This window comes from Pelecanus crispus, chromosome 13 (assembly GCF_030463565.1).
Source record: "Pelecanus crispus isolate bPelCri1 chromosome 13, bPelCri1.pri, whole genome shotgun sequence".
Classification (NCBI taxonomy): domain Eukaryota; kingdom Metazoa; phylum Chordata; class Aves; order Pelecaniformes; family Pelecanidae; genus Pelecanus; species Pelecanus crispus.
Window position 1 is genome coordinate 15,591,750 of NC_134655.1, and position 18,290 is coordinate 15,610,039.

Below are 18,290 nucleotides of genomic sequence, written 5' to 3' on the forward strand. Positions count from 1 at the left end.
GTAACTTATTACTCAGAAGTAATTGATGGGAAAATGGAAATGATTGCATTTTAATTTTGTGATTTAGGTGGGTTTTGCCCATTAGCTTCCAACTGTGGGATCAGGCTTCTCTGACCAGCACTTCGTTTTGATACCAGAAGGTGACATTATGCAGCAGCATTTTTTCTCCAGTTTGCCCCAATCCTACCCAAGAACATCCTATGGTGATGCCTCCTCATCCTGCTGAAAGCTGTACTTACAGCAACGCAACATCGCAAATAATTTTCACTGAGAGCAGCTCCACAGACACCCTGGTGTTCATTGGCATTAGTAACTTCTCCGCAAAACTGGATGAGACCGACAGGAGGGGAGCAGCTTCTGTGCACGAACACTGACAGGAGAAGTGAAGGCGAACACCCCTAGCGTTAGACTGGAAATTAAGACAAGTTTAGAGAAGCATTGCACCCTCTGAGGGTCTCACACCGGGTCGTGGTTCCAGTGCAGGCGATGACACAATTGCACACTAGCTATACAAATTATTTGCATCAGTGTTCAGCTGGTAAGGATTGCAAGATAAAGAGGGACAGGGGTTTGGGAGCGGTTTGGCTGCCATGCAGGCAGCTCTCCTGCAGGCAGGCATCCCAGCAAAACCAGCAGACCCGCGTTCAGTATGGCTTGCAGGCACCTGTGTGGGAGCAGAGCGTGACCCTGACCTGGTGAGAAGCATGGTGCCGTTTCAGCTGCTGGACCTGGTTGCAATAATAATAGTAAAAAAATAGGTTTAGCTGAGTTTAAGCACTAAGCCAAATTAAAAGTCAATCACCCTAATCCCCCTGCTTTTTCCTTCGTGTGTGTGTGACAGTTTCTGATGCTCAAGGAAGCAGAGTCATTTCAAATCTTATTCTTGTGATTATACTTTTATTTCAGCTTCAGCAGGCGAGGTAAGTGGCTCTTTTTACCTACCTGTAATAACAGAGTAGGAAATCATAAATAACCTTGATTATGCACGAAAGACTCCAAATACAATTGCAATTCCAGACACCCAATAGACAAATTAAGGGTAAGTGCAAAACTTTCTTTGAAGTCCTATTAAGATGTACTAACACCAAAGTCCTGAAATATAAATTTATTTCCATTTCTTTTCTGTTTTCAACCTGTGCAGAACCGCGTTTGGTTTCCAGGGACAGAGCCCAGCCGGGCTACTGCCAGGGCAAAGCAGCTCTCTGCTTCCAAGCTCCCTCTCGTGGTGGTTGCTCCCAACGACAAATCCAGGTGACAATTCCGTGTGCAGGGATGAACCGCTCAGTACAGCGGTAACACATTCTATCGTGCATCGATGTCAACTGTTGACTTTTCTTCCTTTTTCACATTTTCTATGCTATTCAAAAACTATTACCAGGCACTGCAGAAGGTATTTTGCTGTAAGAAAATGCAAATGACAACACAAGCTATACAAGAAACTAAATAATAGCTTGACTCTGGTATTATCCAGAATACATTATCTCATTCTTAATATGCCAGTTGCACTCTGTTGTTGGCACAGTTCTATAAAAAGCACTCAGTGATGTTTAATTCAAACAGATCACTTTGAAGACAAGAGAAAGCAATTTATACAGAAAAAGAAAGCCTCACAACCATACCGAGTCAAAGGAGCACTGATGCCTCCAAAGACTCAGGCATCTCTTTGCATTCGAGCATTAGTCATTTCTAGCTAGGGAGATGTGTCTGTGTAGTAGTACAAAGCACAGGACTTGCATATGCTGTCCTTAATTTGCTTCAAGCGTGAACTGTTCCTGGTTCACCTGGACATCCCCACACCAACAAGATAAAAGCAGTGTAAGCTTACCTGTAATCCAGCAGTCCTGCCACGAGGTCTCTGGATGCTCAAGCTCTCTGTCCTCATGAGCACTGTAGGAAGTCAAACCAATAACCTCCTCCCTAAGGCTCTCCATGAGTCGTGTGCAGATCTTTCCTAGGTTGTGCCCCAAGGGAAAACCATAGACCCTATGTACCACACCAGAGAAATCCAAATGACAGGTGGGCAGCATCTGCTCGCGCAGCTCTGGCAACAGAGACTTACAAGACCAGAAGCAGCAGCAACTCTTCAGAAGGGAATTAAAGGCCGGGATGGTGAAAACCTCTGCTGAGCATCATCAGGAAGGATCCTACAGCCAAAGGCTTCATCTAAGGAAGCTGCCAAATTGAGTCTGCCATGCTGGGTGAAGAGACTGAATCCCAGTGGAAAGGATGGATTTCTAAGGAACTATATTGCTTATTTTCATGACAGATGTGGTTTCCCTCTTGGCTCAAGACAACTAGCTCTGGTTGAGTAAGCCTTGATTACATCTAGGCAAAGAAATGCACATGTTCTCCAGGTGCCTCCAGGCCAATGGATCAGACCCATCTCACCATATGGATCTTGATCCTGAGTTAACACGCTTCCCTCCCAGGTAGCCTCTTTTCCCCTACTCCCTTCTTTTCTTTTTATTCTTCCTCAAAAGCCCCTTATCACACTTCAGTCCTACCAAGGCCTGCCAAATTCCAGGTATGTAGCTCAAAGCAGAGCTAAAGTTGTGTCAAAGCCATTCTTCAGAGCAGGCAGTGGAGGACAATAGAGCAGCATCCATCTGCAGCTGGGAGCTTGGTACTTTTGTAGTGATCAAAGGTAATCCCCATATCATGGTTCCTCTTCCAGAGCCTTCTGGGAGATGGTGGTAGCTATGAGACAGACATGTTTCAAAGAACAGGAAACATTCCTACATCATGACTGGCCCAAGGTTTCAGGGCTACATTCATAAAACCTTTGTAAATTATTAATTTCAGCCCCGAGATGAAACAATTTGGATGGCCTGAGATTCTGTGCTGACAGCTAATAGAGAAACAGCTTAGAGAGTTAAAAGGAAAGGAACTCAGCTGGACTCCAAAGTACTCGTAAGCACAGTCTGACACTGGACAGGCCCTGAAGCAAAAATCTTTCTTCTAACCTATAAAAAAATACATCTGCATTACTGAGATTAGACATAGGGCATTTGGCAGGTCTGTGTGAATTCCTGGAACATTGAATGGAAACCAATCCCAGGATCAGTGATGTGCTGTGGTCACAGAGACACAGGGCTGCAAGGGACTTCAGGAGATCACACAAGGCAGCCCAGCGTATGGAGGCAGGAACTATACACACCACACATGCTCTTTCCTCCAGTGCGTTATCCAATGTCGTCTTTGAAAATTCTCCACCACCTCCACATAACTGCAGCTCGCTCCTGCACTTCAGCCATGCTCTATGAGAAGCTTTCTCTCTTTTCCAACATAAATCAGTTTTGCTGAAAATTCAGTTTATTTCTTCCTGTTTTCCCATAGCGGCCATGCTGTTGCTGATTACATGATCATTATTAATTTACTTTTAATAAAAAGGGTCTAAGGTCTGTTACAGTGGTAGGATGAATCCCAAGCTGATGATTAATCATCCTATCTGCCAGTTCCCAAAAGGACAAGTAGCCCTTAAGGAATGTCGCAAACAGCAAAAATATTTTCTCTTTTCTGGGCTGACCAGATAATTTAAATTAATGTCAAGGCATATCTTATAAGGACATAAAACTGGATGAACTAGTCAGCCTAGAGGCAGGAAAAAAGAAAAAAAAAAAAACCAAAAACTTGAAGAGCCAGAAATTTCCGAGAAAGCTGATTGTCTGTTTGGTTTACTGAGTTGCAATCATTTATCAATTATACCTTTTCATAGAATCATTTAGGTTGGAAAAGACCTTTAAGATCATCAAGTCCAACCATAAACCTAACTACCCAGTCCACTACTAAACCAATTAAGGGTAGAGTAATAATTAATTTCATGTTTCCTGCCTTGGTAGCTGGATTATTTTTTGATGAAAGTAAAACTAGGAATCACTAAGGTTGGAAAGGACCTCTAAGATCTTCATAGAAGCATAAGAAGTCTAAGTCTGAACCAGCTATGTTATAGTACCATAAATGTATGAAAGATACTAATGCTTTTCGTAAATCTGAGAAATTTTTAACTTTGTTTTTTTAGGTTCTAGCCCATTTATTTATTTACATGCAAGAAGTAAGTCCAATTTCAAAACTATTCTACCATGCTGGTGCATCTGATTCCAGGTAATTCCAAGCACCTCCCCATCTTTAACACAGCCTTCCACATTATGCCCCCGGGAGGCAAGTGCTACAATTACCATTTTTCTTCCAGGGCAGGAACAATTGAGGTCACCCAGTAACCAGCAGCGTCTTGGAGTCTCAAATCCCACGCAAGCCTGACCACTGGTAATATGATTTGGAGGGTGTAAGTCAATGTTAGAAAGCTGTCACAGCCCACGCAGACAGAAGCAGCAGAACACCAAGGAGCACAGATGCATCACAAACCAAACATAAACAGCAAAGGCTGCCCATCAGTGAATATTTTGCAGGTTCCTGCAACATGAGACTCTTCCCCATCAGTTCTTGCAGTTATTGCAATCATTGCTCCAGACTTCTTGGAGGGACTCGAAGAGAACCTCAGCTTTGAAAGAGAGCACCAGAGACAAGTAAGTTGATGCCGTACTAAATACACTGTTTCCATGGAGAACAACAAATTTCATCCCCTACAATCTTGTAATCGAACTGTGTTATTGCTGCCAGCCAAGCTATCGTAAGCTCAATGCTGCCCTCAGCAGAGCCAACAAACAATTTCACCTTGGAATTGAACAACGCTGTTGCTGATGTACAGCTGGAAGTCCGTCTTCTCTGCTCCTCGCAGCTCTATTGACAAGGCAGAGAGAAAAGTGGCTACTTAAAAGCCACCTTATTTCACTTCCACAGAGTGCAGAGCACAAGGCCACCTCACCTGGTGACAGAGCTCGCCTGCAGCTACAGTAGCTGTATGCGCGCTTCCTCCAGCTGCCAAGCAAGCGGTGACTCACCGAACGACCGAAGTGCCTACCAGCAAACCAAGCCACCAGAACTGCTGACTTTTCAGCAGAGATAACTTAAACAGGTCAACATATATTGTTTTAGAACCCATATCTCATTTTAATTAAGACTAGACACTTCCACCTAGTTTCAAACTGTAATTACAGGCAAGCCTATTAGGGCAGATAACAGCATACTCCTCGCACGAGGTGTGGCCGGCGGTTCACCCTCCACCCACGCAGGGCATCTCGTGTACTTCCTCCTAGGGCTGTCCCCGCTGCAGGGTTCATGCAGTTGGTGGTTCATGCCCCAGCGCAGCCAGCCAGGCTGCAAGGCCCAACTCTGCCCTCGTTAGCGATTCATTTACGTGTCACCCGCGCTACGTGGGAGCAGGGTGGGGAAGAGTCCTCTAGTCTGTGCTGCGGTTAGCTCCTGCTCTCCAAACACGCTGGGGGGACATACCTGTCCTCTGACTGCACAGGGGAAGTGGGACACCAGGGAGCTTTCTGCATGGCCTGTGCACTTGCATAGCAGGAGCTGCTAAACCGAAGAAAAAGCTGCCTAGGAAACCCTATCTAAACCCCAGCCCCTGAAAACAGCTAGCCAGGGTTTAAAGCAATGTGACCCTGTCACACCTATTTTAGGAGGCTGCGACTCAACCATTTGTACAGCAGCAGCTGAGCTCACTCTCAGCACCAAGACTTTTGAAAGATAATGGCCTTAAACATAAATCTTACACGCTTCCTTTAAAACCCCAAAGGCAGACTACATTGTACCGTCACTTTGAAACAAACCAGTGGTATGGAGTGACAGGGACTCCCTGGCTGTACTTGCATTCACTTCCCAGCCTTCGAGGGGGAACAGGAAGCAGCTTGCTCAGTTACACTGAGAGCCACAAGGAATGGGGAATATTGCTCAACTACAACTTCTTTTAAACCGCATGAGAAAGCAGACTCAGACTGTGATCAACCCACTTGTCACATCTCAAAGCAGACCAGTCCTAATGTGTCAGCTACCACCCTCACTGACACCAGTTGGAACAGGGCATGCCTCACCCCCAGCCTCCTGGCAAGGAAGTTAAGGGAAGCATACATTTTGTCCAAGATCACTAGAAGGGCAGTCTGCCCTTCTCTGTCATTTTTCTCTCTCAAGTTGGAAACTAGTCCTCTGTCTCAGTGAAGGAAGCGTGAGCAGGAAGAAGAAACAGCATAAAACTTACCTTCAAGATAAGGCTAAGGCTGTTTTTGGTGGAGGAGGGGTGGTAAGCATGCTAGGCAGTTTTGCCTGTTGACACATCACCGAGGACTGAAGGTACTAGCAAGTAGGTAGTAGAAGGTATTAGCAAGTTTTTCTAAAGTTTCAATCACTTTTTACATTAATACATTACAAATGTGATATTAAAGGTCAGTACCAAGACAGTAAGTTCTGAGGAAGATGCACTGTTTGTTACAGGGCCCAGATGACAATCATCTGCTTCACAAACTCAAGGCTTTTACTGAGCATTTGAGATAATTCTTATCAAGTTGCTTTGGGCACTCTCAGCTGGAAGGTTTTCTAGAAAAATCTGCTTCTCCTGAGGCAGAGCTCCAAGAGCGCTTACTTTGCACAGGAAGATAATGCACAGCCCTTGCTCCCCCTTCCTCTCTACTCAAAGCACCCAAGACTGTGAGCTCTACACCTGGTCTGGGCACAGTTGTACACCCTGTTTCCCCGAGCCAGAAGGAGTCATTCATGACAATTCAGATGTGGTTACTATGTTCAGAATAACCAGTACCTCAAAAAAAATTTAAAAAAAAAAAAAAAAAAAAAAAAAAAAAGAGGGAGCCTGTCAGTTCAGCCCACTTCAGAAGAAGAAATGGAACACAGACTAGTCACCCCAGTTTGGTAATACAGGTATCTATTTTATTAAAAAAGTTACAAACAGGTGGACTGTAGGGTTGTCTTACAAAATGACAAGAATGAATTCTACTGGAAAAAACTTTTTACAAAGCATTATAGGTAATTGTTCCATTTTTGCACTTGTTATTCCAGATTTCACCTATCACTGATAAAGATACAGTACATTAGATACATGATGTTAGGTTACATTTTTATTTGTAGAGCCCTACTGCAGTGATTTGAACAACTCCTAAACAGATGCCATAGTAAAGACAATACATATTGCATTTATTATTAGCCTCTTATTCTAATAAGCAACTTCACATGCAATCTATTGAGGAAGCCTAAAATAACTTTTGGTCCCTTTTTCCCCCCAAAGTGTGCTGAAGAAACCATCTCTCGTTTTCCCAATCCTGTCACTCTAAGCTAGTTCAAGTTTTTTTAAGGGTTTTTTTTCCTTTTTCTTTTTTTTTTCTTTTTTTTTTTTGCGCTGAGGTCAATGAAAATGAACACTGGTTTGATAACTACCCATAGGAATGAACCACTGATTAATATTAACCAACTTTTTCCCCCTTAGACAAAGGAAAACTAAGGTCTTTATGAATTACTTTTATTTCCTATTACTTCCTTACAATCTACAAAAAAAGATCAACAACCACCACTTAAAAAGAAAATCTACTTTGAATACAAGGTTTGGTTTAATTCTGATATTAAAGTGCAAACCTAAGCATTAGCCTCAGCCTGTTTATAAAGTTTGTACAAACAGGGGAAAAAAAAGTTTCAAGTAACCCCACAGGGGAAAAAAAAAAAAATTTCAGATGTTTTGATACCCAAGCAGAAAACCTGGTGTCCTCTTCTTCTTTTAAGGATTCAAATTCAACACTGAATGTAGACTCAGAACCTTTATTTCTGCTAACACTGTAAAGTCAGCCTGCATTATTACCAATAAAACACATTAATGTTGAGATACTGTACCGGTGATCTTTTATTGTTTTAAATGCCATCATCCACAATACAATTCGTGAGTTTTAAACTGCTTAACCTCATATATCCATCACTGCTTTTACTGGAGCTTTTCTCAAAGTTATTTAGCTATTACAGGGAAAGAATGTACATTTCTAGAAGCATGTTCAAATGACTAAAGCTGGGCTCCTAAAAACCTAGAACTTTGGTGCAGTAGGTGAGCTGCAGTTACTAAATTTCTGCAAAAAAAATGACACATTTTAAACCACTGCTAGAAAAAGCTCTCATGTATGCAACATGTTAATAAAACTGAACAAAAAGATTTCATCTGTTCTTTGTACATTTTCATTCTGCTCTTTATACCTGTGTTATTGTTAAAATTTTCAAGTATTCAGAGAAAATGTCGATCAGGTAAACAATAAGGAAGGCAATGGCTGTTTAAAGCACGCTTGCAGTTAGTATCACTGAAACCTGGTGCTTTTCTCCTTGTTACACCAACTTGTCTCTAAGATTAAATTTGTTTATTGGGAAAAAAAAAACCAAACTAAAAAAGCAATTTGTGACAGTGCAAGAAAAACTTTAACAAATATTGCTTTAAAACATTATTCAGAAAGACAAATATTAGGAACTATAAAATGTAAAGTGATCTTATTTGCATTAGATTTACACGTGCAGAGGTCTACTAGATGTCTCTTAACGTGCCAGGCAAAGCTGAGCTGACTAGGCATACAGCCCATTTTGAAGGATACATTATCCCTTTTCAAAGGCATAAAAAAGCTATTTGTAAACAAGCAAGTTTAGAAACTCAGTAGAAGGAAAAGTGTGCTGCCATTTTTCAATGCTACAATTGTCATTTTTGATTAAATGAGTTTAAGAAACCCATGATTGCAAGAAAAGAAACATCAGCTGGAGACTTTACATCCCATTCCAACTAACCCCTATTGTCAAATCAGACCAGTTACAAAGACAACATCACAGCTGCATTTGCCAAGAAAAGGGATACTACATCCATACAACAGAGGTGCCTTCAGTATCTTTTCATGACACTGTCACACGTAAACAAAAAGTCTCAAAGAATGACCAGCTACATTGTAGGAGAAAACTTTGCAAATAGAAATAAGCACTGATGCGAGGTAATATACAGAAGTAACCATTTGTTTAAGGCTCAATTTATTCTCCATTAAAACTCTCTTCTTTTAAAAGGCATTGAGTAGGTAATACTGAGTTTAAGTATTTAATAAATACAAGTTCAGAAATTGATTAAAGAAATCAATTAAAATATTAAAAATGAACTCTTGCATATTAGCCATTATATGAACTTAGAAAGCTATAAAAGGACTGATAGATAAAGAACAGATTTTTAAACTTATGGTAAACATGCTAAGCATTCTGATTAAGGTGTGTGGATCCTGGAGGCCACCAACCTTATGCACTTCGATGTATGGCAATGTGCTGTAATAGAGACAGGTTTACCAAGGCTCAGCTCTGCAACCTGGGCTGAAAGTTCTCCAAAGCAGCATCTGTGCAAGTTTCCTCTGAGTTTTATCTGCAATTTAAACAAAATAACTAATGAAAACCATATTCAATACACATTCAAAGTGAACTCAGCTTCTCCCGCAGTGCGGAACAGCTAGTTTTCCATACTGAGCTCCAAGGCACTGCTTTACACAGTGGCATTCTTGAAGTTCTCCTCTGATTCTGGTAATACAAGAGGCAAGCAGGTAACAACGTATTGCTATGAACTTTGTAACAGCTGCCCCTGTAGGATACTAAATGGCTTCTGAAGATAAGTTCTGCTGTACAGAGATACACACGCCAGGCTTTACACTGGTGGCGAGGAGGCACTACAGCACCCAGTAACACAGAGCAATGGCATTTTGCACAAGTTCTGGGAACAGGTAGATGAGCCAACTAATTCAGTTTTGACATCTGAGTTCTCAGCATTCAAATCCTCTAAATAACTACTAAAAAAACTCCTTTAGCATTCATCAGACTTAGCCTTAGCAGGGACAGAAGTGTATGCCACTGTTCTCAAGCACACAAATGTAAGTAGTGCGACAAAGACATCTTTGTACTTCTAGTAACTTGCTTGCACTTCACAAGATTCGATCTGCAGAGATATCCTAAAAGCCTCAGTCAAGGCTCAAAGTCCGTAGATGCACATGCATGCACTTCACTGAAGCTTGATGCCTGGCTTTTCAGGGATTTTGATAAGTCTTGAAGTCTGTTCTTGAAGTCTTTTCTTTGTACGAGTCAGGACCTTACATTTCCTACTGCACCATTTCTTTTCAGCTGTTGATTTGCTCTCAATTAACAGTTTGTCACGACATGGTCAGGGTTCCCCTTCTCACCTAACAACAGGTCACCGCCAGCATTCAGGAGCAGTACTCCTGTACTGACAGGAGCAAACAGCCAAGTTTTGTTTGCTTGTTTGTATGTTTTCCAACTAACAGTAATTCTCACCCAGTCTGGTGAGCATGTGTGTCCCCCCTACACTGTTGCTGGTCCACAAGTTTTAGATGGGGAGGGTCCCTGTACTGTCAAACCAGCAAATAAACATTTAGCTTTTCATGGGGATGGATTAGACCTGCTTAGTAGGTGTTTTATCTTTGCTTAGAGCACAGGAGAGGCAACCATTTCCAGTGCAGCTTCTCATCGTACCAGAGTTAGATCCATCCCAAAACTTCACCTAAATCCAGAATCCAGTGCTGTGGCCAGCAAAGAATTGCTGGGGATACTAAGAACAGAGAAAGCAAGCAATGGTATTTTCCTCCCCATGCTCTTTCAGCATCCTTGTATTTGCAGGTTAGGGACCTCCCAATTCAGATTTGTCCATTTAACTTGTGCTTAGTTACTACAGTTAGCCCCATATAGTACCTTATCTGGCTTTACTTGCCCACGACATTTCTATAGCACCCTCTAGTCTCTTCTGCAAGCAGGCAGGAGAGAGGGGGATGTTAGACAATCTAACAGGATAAATTTGTCTGTGTTGCATAGCCACACAGACCAGAGACAGTATACTTTCAGTTTTTATTCCTAGAGCAGAGTACTCTTCCTTCACTGCTTGCTAATATCAGTTACTCATGAATGGAGGGGACAGAAATCATTAATCAGCATCAGTCTTTCACCCCAACATTAAGGTGTTCCCAGTCCGATTAGTACCTCTACAGAAACCTTTAACACACCAGCACCGTAACAGGTGCCGTATTTTAAAGAAGATTTAAAATATGAAACACTGTCATACTGAAAATTCAAAAGGAATACTAGAGCAAGGAACAGAGAGGAGCTACTGGAAATCTCACATCTCCGAATGCAATAATGAAATGACAGAAGACCACTGCAGAAGCAGGAAAGGGGAGGGAGTGAAACAGGATGCAAGAACAACACATATTTTTAAAAGGAACTATGGGTTATCCTGATTATGTAGTTATATTCCACTCTTCATTTCACCCAAGGCAGCTGACTGGAACAGTAATTTAAGCAAGTGCTACTCAAAAGTGTTGTAAAAGAACCTATACAACATCATACTTGACAGATAGGTTGAGGTATCAGTACCAAAAAGAGGTAAGCGGTACCTGCTAGTTAAAACTGACACCAAAAACAGCCTTAGATAAAACCAGGTCCAGCATATAATCCATCCCCCACCCCTCCCATTGATTTCTCCATCAGAACTGTAGAGAAACAAACTGTTTCTATGTACTACATTCTGAACTAATTGATCCAGACCTAAGACTTCTGCTGGACACAGACAGGTCACAGAACTCAAGAGATGAAGAAGATCATGCTGGGACAGAGCTATAGCTCAAGCCCACTTCCTACACACAGATTTTCAGACAGCTGGTTCCACTTCCTCAGTTTCACTTTACCTAGGAGGGGTCACTCCTAAAGCAGGTGTTTGAGAAGCAGCAATTGTTCCCTAGATCACAGATAAGGAGAATAATTACAAAGCTGATTACAGCTATCACAAGACACCATCAGCAGCACTAGAGCACATCAGACAGCAAAGGCTTATAATGAAGTTAATGAGATCCTACACCTACTCAATCAAAGAACAAGGACAGAGTGGGAGCCAGGAAGAAGAAAATATCCCAAAAGCATGAGGCTGAAATGAAAGATATGGAGCATGAAGCCTGTGAAGAGCCAGGAAGAGTAATAAGAACAGAGGTTCCAGACACGGTGAGATCTGGACTGAACAGGAAGCTGCTTAGGAAGGAAAGACTTACTTGTTTGGCACAGGTGCCGAGACTACATTGGGCAGAAGCAGGATCTCCTAGAAGCAAGGAAGTTATTTGGCTGCTAGAGCCTTGATGTGACACTATGAGTTAGGCAGAATGGAGGAAATCGGTATTACAAAAGCTTAGGATCCTCTACCTCGAGAAATCATGAAGACGTAAGAATACAGACGCTTCTTCTGAAGCAAGAGCATGCCTAGGAAACTCACCAAGTCTAGGCATAAGTTATGATTCAAAGGAATAACCTATGGCCCTGCCCCCGCCTCAATTTCACCTTTAAGATTAAGCTTCATATTTAAAGCTAAATCCAGAAGTAGCCAGGTTACAAAGAAGTCTCCCTTAGAAGTAACCAGTTCTGGAAGTATACATTTCATCAATAAAGGGCCTGATTTTGTCAGAGTTGAAGACAACAATCTGCACAGTAACCCAGGAAATTGCCATAACCTTTGGTGTGATGCTTCAAGTCCACATACTCTTATTTGTGAAGCTGCCTTAGAAACAGCTGAAACATTCCACTACTACACATGATTCAAGATATTAAACTTGCAGCACTCCATTAAAAAAAAAAGAGTAATTCCTTTGATTTACTCCTTCCTATAACCCTTATAAGGCTCTGCATGTGTTAGGGATTAGTGTACAAGAAAAGACTGTATTTGTATTTTTCTCTGCTCCAATACAAGCAGTTTGCTTGCTTTTCAGCAAGCAAATCTTGAACTTACACACACCTCTTACATGGTGACACCATCCTTTCCTTATTTCACAGAACTGGAGATAAAAACATCGTGTATTGTCTTTAGTATGATGGTGCTAGGGTCATGAGTATCTAAAATTTTACATTCACAAAGCACTTGATAACAATCTCAAAGACAAGCTTGGAGACTTCACTCTCTGACCTTGCACTCAAGATTAAAGAAGATACATGGTCCAAAGTTTCCAGTAATAACCTGTTTTCCCTCTTGTCACTCAGACACAAAAAGCTCCTTTGACTCAAGCAAGAGTTACTAACGTGGCAGTCAGAGCCTAAGCCTCAATCAGCACAAGCTGTCAGAGTGGCAGTTCTTTCCCCTGAATTTTTATGTCCTCCCTCATCCCTGCACATGCCCTCAGAGATCACACTGAGTTGTTTGCCAAGACAGGTCCAACAGACAACTGAAGGTCTGAAGGACCAGCTGGCTCCACACAGATGATGTAGAAGAGCCTTTTTCAGTAACACGGATCCAAGCCAATGGTGAAACCAGACCTGCAAAGGCTATGAGGGAAAAAAAGAGCAGGGGGAGTCCAGAACCACCTTGCACAGGAATGACAAAACTGCTGCATGCAGGGGGAGGAGCAGATCCCTTTACACAGTCAGGTGAAAAAGGTACTGAAAAAGATCACCACATGTGCGAAGGGCCAAGAGCAGCTATCCTTGCGGAAAAAAATAAAAATCAAAGCAATACCCAAGACAGGGGAAGCTTTATAGAGGCCCCTCTGGACACTGAACTCTTGCCACACCTCTTATGAGTCACTGGGAAAGGAAAGAGTTGTGCATTGGGAAGCCATTTTATAGTGTGGTCTCCGCTCTGGAGATTTTAGATGAAGAGCACTTTGCACACATCCTTGACTAGCACATGTGGGCTTCAAGCCACTCCTCACAACTCAGGATGGTTCTCTTTTAAACTTATTCCACTGATAAGACAGAAATGTACTCCAAGTACATTCAGTTTCTGTACCACAGATTTTTTTTTTTTTTTTAAAACAAGCTCAAAGTCTTCTCAGCAAAACTACTGGGAAACTTGGTCACAATAACCCATTGAACTCCAAGGTAATTCCCCATTACTTGAAAATAATTCAGATACCAACTACAACCAATAATGAAACCCACTGCAACATCGCAAAACATTATTAAGGATAACGTAATGTCAAATACAGCACTGACAGTCAAGAATAGGTGCAGATGAGATCATACACTTTGTCTCATTGTAAAATTACTGCAAGTAAGTGCAATGTTCCCTGACTAACCCTACTGAAGTAACACAAGAAGTCCATTTGACTCGAGTAATCATGTGCAACCAAATGCACAAGCTTCCATCTGTTTTGGAGGAAGGCTACCTCCAGGTTAGACTACTTAATTTCAGACTCCCGGTCACACTTTATCTGCTTACTTAAACAGCATGCTTATGCACCTCAATTAGTTATGACTGTTCCACCAACCTGCTCTGTATGGCCATGATTGAGGTTTTTCTTAATTTCTCTCACTGGACGATGCAAGTTGTACAACACTGATCTTGTTTTTCAGGCAGGGAGGCATAGTTCATTTGCCTGACGATCTCAGCAAACAGTTCATCCACCATTGTTTTGCTCTTGGCTGATGTCTCCATGAAGGGACAGCCCCACTCCTGAGCCAGGGCTCTGCCTTCTGCAGACAAGACCTCCCTCTCCGACTCCAGATCCACTTTATTCCCCACTAGGATCAGAGGAACTTTCTCGTATCTCTTCACCCGGACAATCTGGTCCCTCATCGGCTTGATGTCCTGATCAAACAATCCAACCGGTTAGTACGTGTAAGTAATCACATGAAATTGCTATATAACCACTAGAGCAGCACATTTTAACAACCCTCAAATGCAACCGAACATTCAAAATACATCAGAAGACTTCTTAAATTCGTATTCATGCAGATCTAGAACTCAGAGAAAGTTTACTCCCCATCTTCAATAGAAGTTTTTATTTTATATACATGCATACACATTTTATAAAATGTATGCTTATATACAAACAGAAAGTGACTACTGTACTCTAAGAGAGACTTTTGGTTCAGCTAGAAGAAGATACAGTACAGCTGCTTTGAAAGTTGACTTTAGTTTTCTGCAAAAGTTGTCTCAAGTCTAACGATCTGTAACATTAGCAGTAGCATGCCATTACACAATCATTTAGGAAGCTTGTGTTCGGTTAACAGCTTGAGAAAGCTAGTAATTTAAATAAAGTTTTCTCACTTCTGGAATGCTTAGAGTAATTCATTGTGAACACATTTAATCACATGTAAGTAACCAAATTAGATGTTGTAAAGAGATTTTATTACCTAGAGATGCATTTATTCAAGTCTGAGCTAACACTGTGAGTTTACACTTGAAAGTCTGAGTCAGCCTCCTCTGCCCCCTGAGTGTTTTAAGTTACTATCAGTACTACTAAGTTCTACAAATTCTTGCATAGTTCCCAGACAAAGCAAGTTACCACTGTGTAAAAGAACTGCAGAGAGTGGTTTACACCTACAGGCTTCAGAGTAAACATGCTACCGACAGACAAGAATAATTAAATATTAACAGGGTGGATTACTAACTGTATGTCCATTCCACAAATAATGGGGACTTACTGGTCCCCAAAGTACGTGAAAACAAGCGGAAAAGCATCCCAATGTCACTGCTGTTGTTTTCCAAAGAAAGTATGTCTTCAGCTTGTACTTGGGCTATTTCGAGGCCTCTGCTAAGATAAAGTTTAGCCTTCAGCAGAAGCAAACATTCTGTTTCAGTGGGGGTGTGCAAGGTTTTGCCAAGCAGCTGGAATACCTCCAACTCGGCAACTGAAGCCAACGCAGTAGCTGCAAACCCCTGCGCTGCATGCGGTGCTGCTAAATCCACTTATTCCCCACAAATGAAGCCTCATTCCTAGAGGCAGCTTAGACCAGCTACTAGCTGAGAAATTTCCATTTTTTGGAGAGCTTTAATAGTAGAAATGAAATCCAGACCCAGAAATTATCACATATGGCTTGCTTCTCCTCTCCAGTACACCACCTACGCTGTGAAAGCATTGAGCTTATGCTGGACAGGAATATATTTTGGAGGAAGGGGGCGGAAAATAGCAGCTTACTTAACAAGTCACAACTGTAGAACGATAAGACTCTCTTCAAGACCAAGTGAAGAAACAGGCCTTTTCAGATGAAGAGGGGTGGGGGGAAGTCTCGATTTTAATATCGAGTGATTTCTTCATAAAAGGGGATTGCCAAAAGATTTCTGTTGGGGAAGTGGGAGTGGGTCATTGTTCTCCAACACTGCGTGGGATTTAACACCCTGATGAGTACCTGCAATGCAAGCAGCTTCCCATCGGGAAGCAGAGCTGGTAAATGCACTTTCATGCGGGGCATTTCCACTTCTGCCCCTTCGCAGATAAAGAGCCTATAGGCACACACAGCCAAGCCTAAAACTTCCTCCTCGGCTCAGCGCCTTCCCCGGGGCGGGAACGGCTGCGTCCGAAGAAGGGACGCCGGGGCCAGCCGCCTCCCCGCCCCCCCGAGCCGCCGCCCCCGCCCAGGGCCCGGGCGAGGTTACCTGGAAGGACTGCTGGTTGACCAAGCTGTAGACGAGGATGAAGCCCTGGCCGTTTTTGATATAGAGATCGCGCATGGAGGCGAACTGCTCGGTACCCGCCGTGTCGAGGATCTCCAGCACCGAGGGGGACGAGTCCACCTCGATCTCCTTGCGGTAGAAGTCCTCGATGGTGGGGTCGTACTTCTCGATGAAGGTCCCGGTGACGAACTGCACCGTCAGGGCGGACTTCCCCACCCCCCCGCTGCCCAGCACCACCACCTTGTACTCCCGCATCGGGCCCCGCAGCCGCTCGCCGCTCCCCCGCCGGGCCCGCCGCCACCGCGGCCCGGGCCTAGGGCAGGCAGCAGCGCGGCCCTCGCATAGCCCCGGCCCGCCTGAGGAGAAGGGCGAGGCCCCGCTGCTCCCGCGCCGTCCTGAGGGGGAGAGACAGCCATTAGGGCCCGGCCCGGCCCGGCCCCGCCGCCGCCCGCCACCCCGCTCCTTACCGCCGCGCCTCACTCCATCCCGCCGCGCCTCGGCCGCGGGAACCGCCCGGCAGCGGCCGCCCCCGCCCGGAAGGGTTATGCTGCGGCACCCGGAGGCGCGCCCCTCCCCGCCTCTTTCACCGGTCACTTCCGGCGCGGAGCTCCGGCAGCAACGGCTGGGCACGCCCCGCGACGTGCTGCGTCACCGTCCGCGCAAAGAGGGCCCGGACGCTTGATGCGGCGACACCCGCCGCGGGGGACGGCTTTGAGTGTAGCACCGAGGCAGCCCCACCGCCTCCTGTGGCGGGGGACGGGTTTGCCTATGGCACCGAGGCGCCCTCCCTGCCTGGCCTCGAGCGGGCTCCACCCCAACATGGCGGCTGCTGGCAGGCTCGGGGCGCGGCGGTGGAGCGCTGCCCGGGCCGGGCCGGGCCGGGGAAGGCGGCCCACGGGCAGGCTGTCCCCGAGCTGTGCGGCCGCACACGCCTCCTCGGTGTCCCCTCACGCCAGGCCCGGGAGGGCTGGACGTTCCCGCGGGGTAGCGCAGGCCCAGCGCAGGAAGGTTGGAGCCTTCCTGCATTATAAATCGTGCTTAACCACGGTAAAAGTTCCAGGAAAAAAAAAACTTCTTGAGCGCGTTGGCTGAGTCTTGCTCAGCCGAGCGGCCTGCCGGGCGGAGGAGCGCCGGGCCTGCTGCCGCGGAGGGGGGCCGGGGGCCGAGGCAGGCTGCGGGGAGCGGGGGCGGCCTGAGGCACCCACGGTGGCTGGAGGGGGGGAGGATACCAGCATCGTGATTCTACATGCCCGAAAGCGTGCTATAGATCAAGCGGGCTTGTAAAAGGTGGTGTCTCTACTTCCAAGCTTTGTCCCATGTCCTCAGACCTTCCCGGCGGCGGCAAAAGATACCAGCTCCCACAGCTTGGCTGCCGTGTACTTTCTCAGTGGTTTTGCTTTTTCGTCCTGTTTACTTTCCCTCGGAGCCCTTTGCATGAAAAGCGTCCCAGAACCGGCACGGACTCCGAACACTGAACCAGCCTGCGGCGGGGCGCTCGGTGCGGCGGGCGGCCCCACCACTCCCGCCGCCCGACGGCAGGTGTCAGCCGGGCACCGGGCGGCAGTCGCCGCCGCCGGGACGAGCGCCGGGGGAGCGGCGGGTGCTGTGCTCCGTGCGCAGCCCGCCCAGCTGCATCCCCGGGCACTCCTGGAATCGGCCCTGGCGTTTCCCCCATCAATAAATTTCCCCCGTTGTCAAGAGGAAGTAAGTAAAAAGAATAAACGGCTGCTTTCTTTCTAAAATAAAATCCCTCAGTTGCTTCGGACCTGACTTGATGATTCAGAGACAGAGGCAACAAAGGGAACCTTGTGGCTGGTGTCTACTACAGGCTGCCTGATCAAGGGGAGCCTACTGACGGAGCCTTCCTCCAGCTCTGGGAGGCTTCGCGCTTGCAGACTCTTGTCCTGCTGCAGGACTTCAACCATCCCGGCATTTGCTGGAAAACCAACACGGTGAGCTGTAGGCAATCCAGGAGTATCCTGGAATGCATTGAGGATAACTTCCTAAG

At 45.0% G+C, this 18,290-nt stretch overlaps 1 protein-coding gene across 2 annotated transcripts; it reads right to left on the reverse strand.

Moving 5' to 3' along the window:
* Positions 1–6,773: 6,773 nt before the first annotated feature.
* On the reverse strand, positions 6,774–17,866 carry RAP2C (RAP2C, member of RAS oncogene family). 2 transcript variants are annotated; one of them, XM_075720445.1, is made up of 4 exons: positions 17,848–17,866; positions 16,265–16,551; positions 14,154–14,473; positions 6,774–9,274 (listed from the first exon to the last, which is right to left on the reverse strand). In XM_075720445.1, the coding sequence occupies exons 2-3, from the start codon at positions 16,535–16,537 to the stop codon at positions 14,195–14,197; spliced, it is 552 nt and encodes a 183-aa protein (XP_075576560.1). In that variant the 5' UTR covers positions 16,538–16,551; positions 17,848–17,866; the 3' UTR covers positions 6,774–9,274; positions 14,154–14,194. The 2 variants fall into 2 exon arrangements, with proteins under 2 accessions (XP_075576560.1, XP_075576559.1); XM_075720444.1 differs by lacking the exon at positions 17,848–17,866 and having other exon boundaries at positions 16,265–16,537.
* Positions 17,867–18,290: the final 424 nt, after the last annotated feature.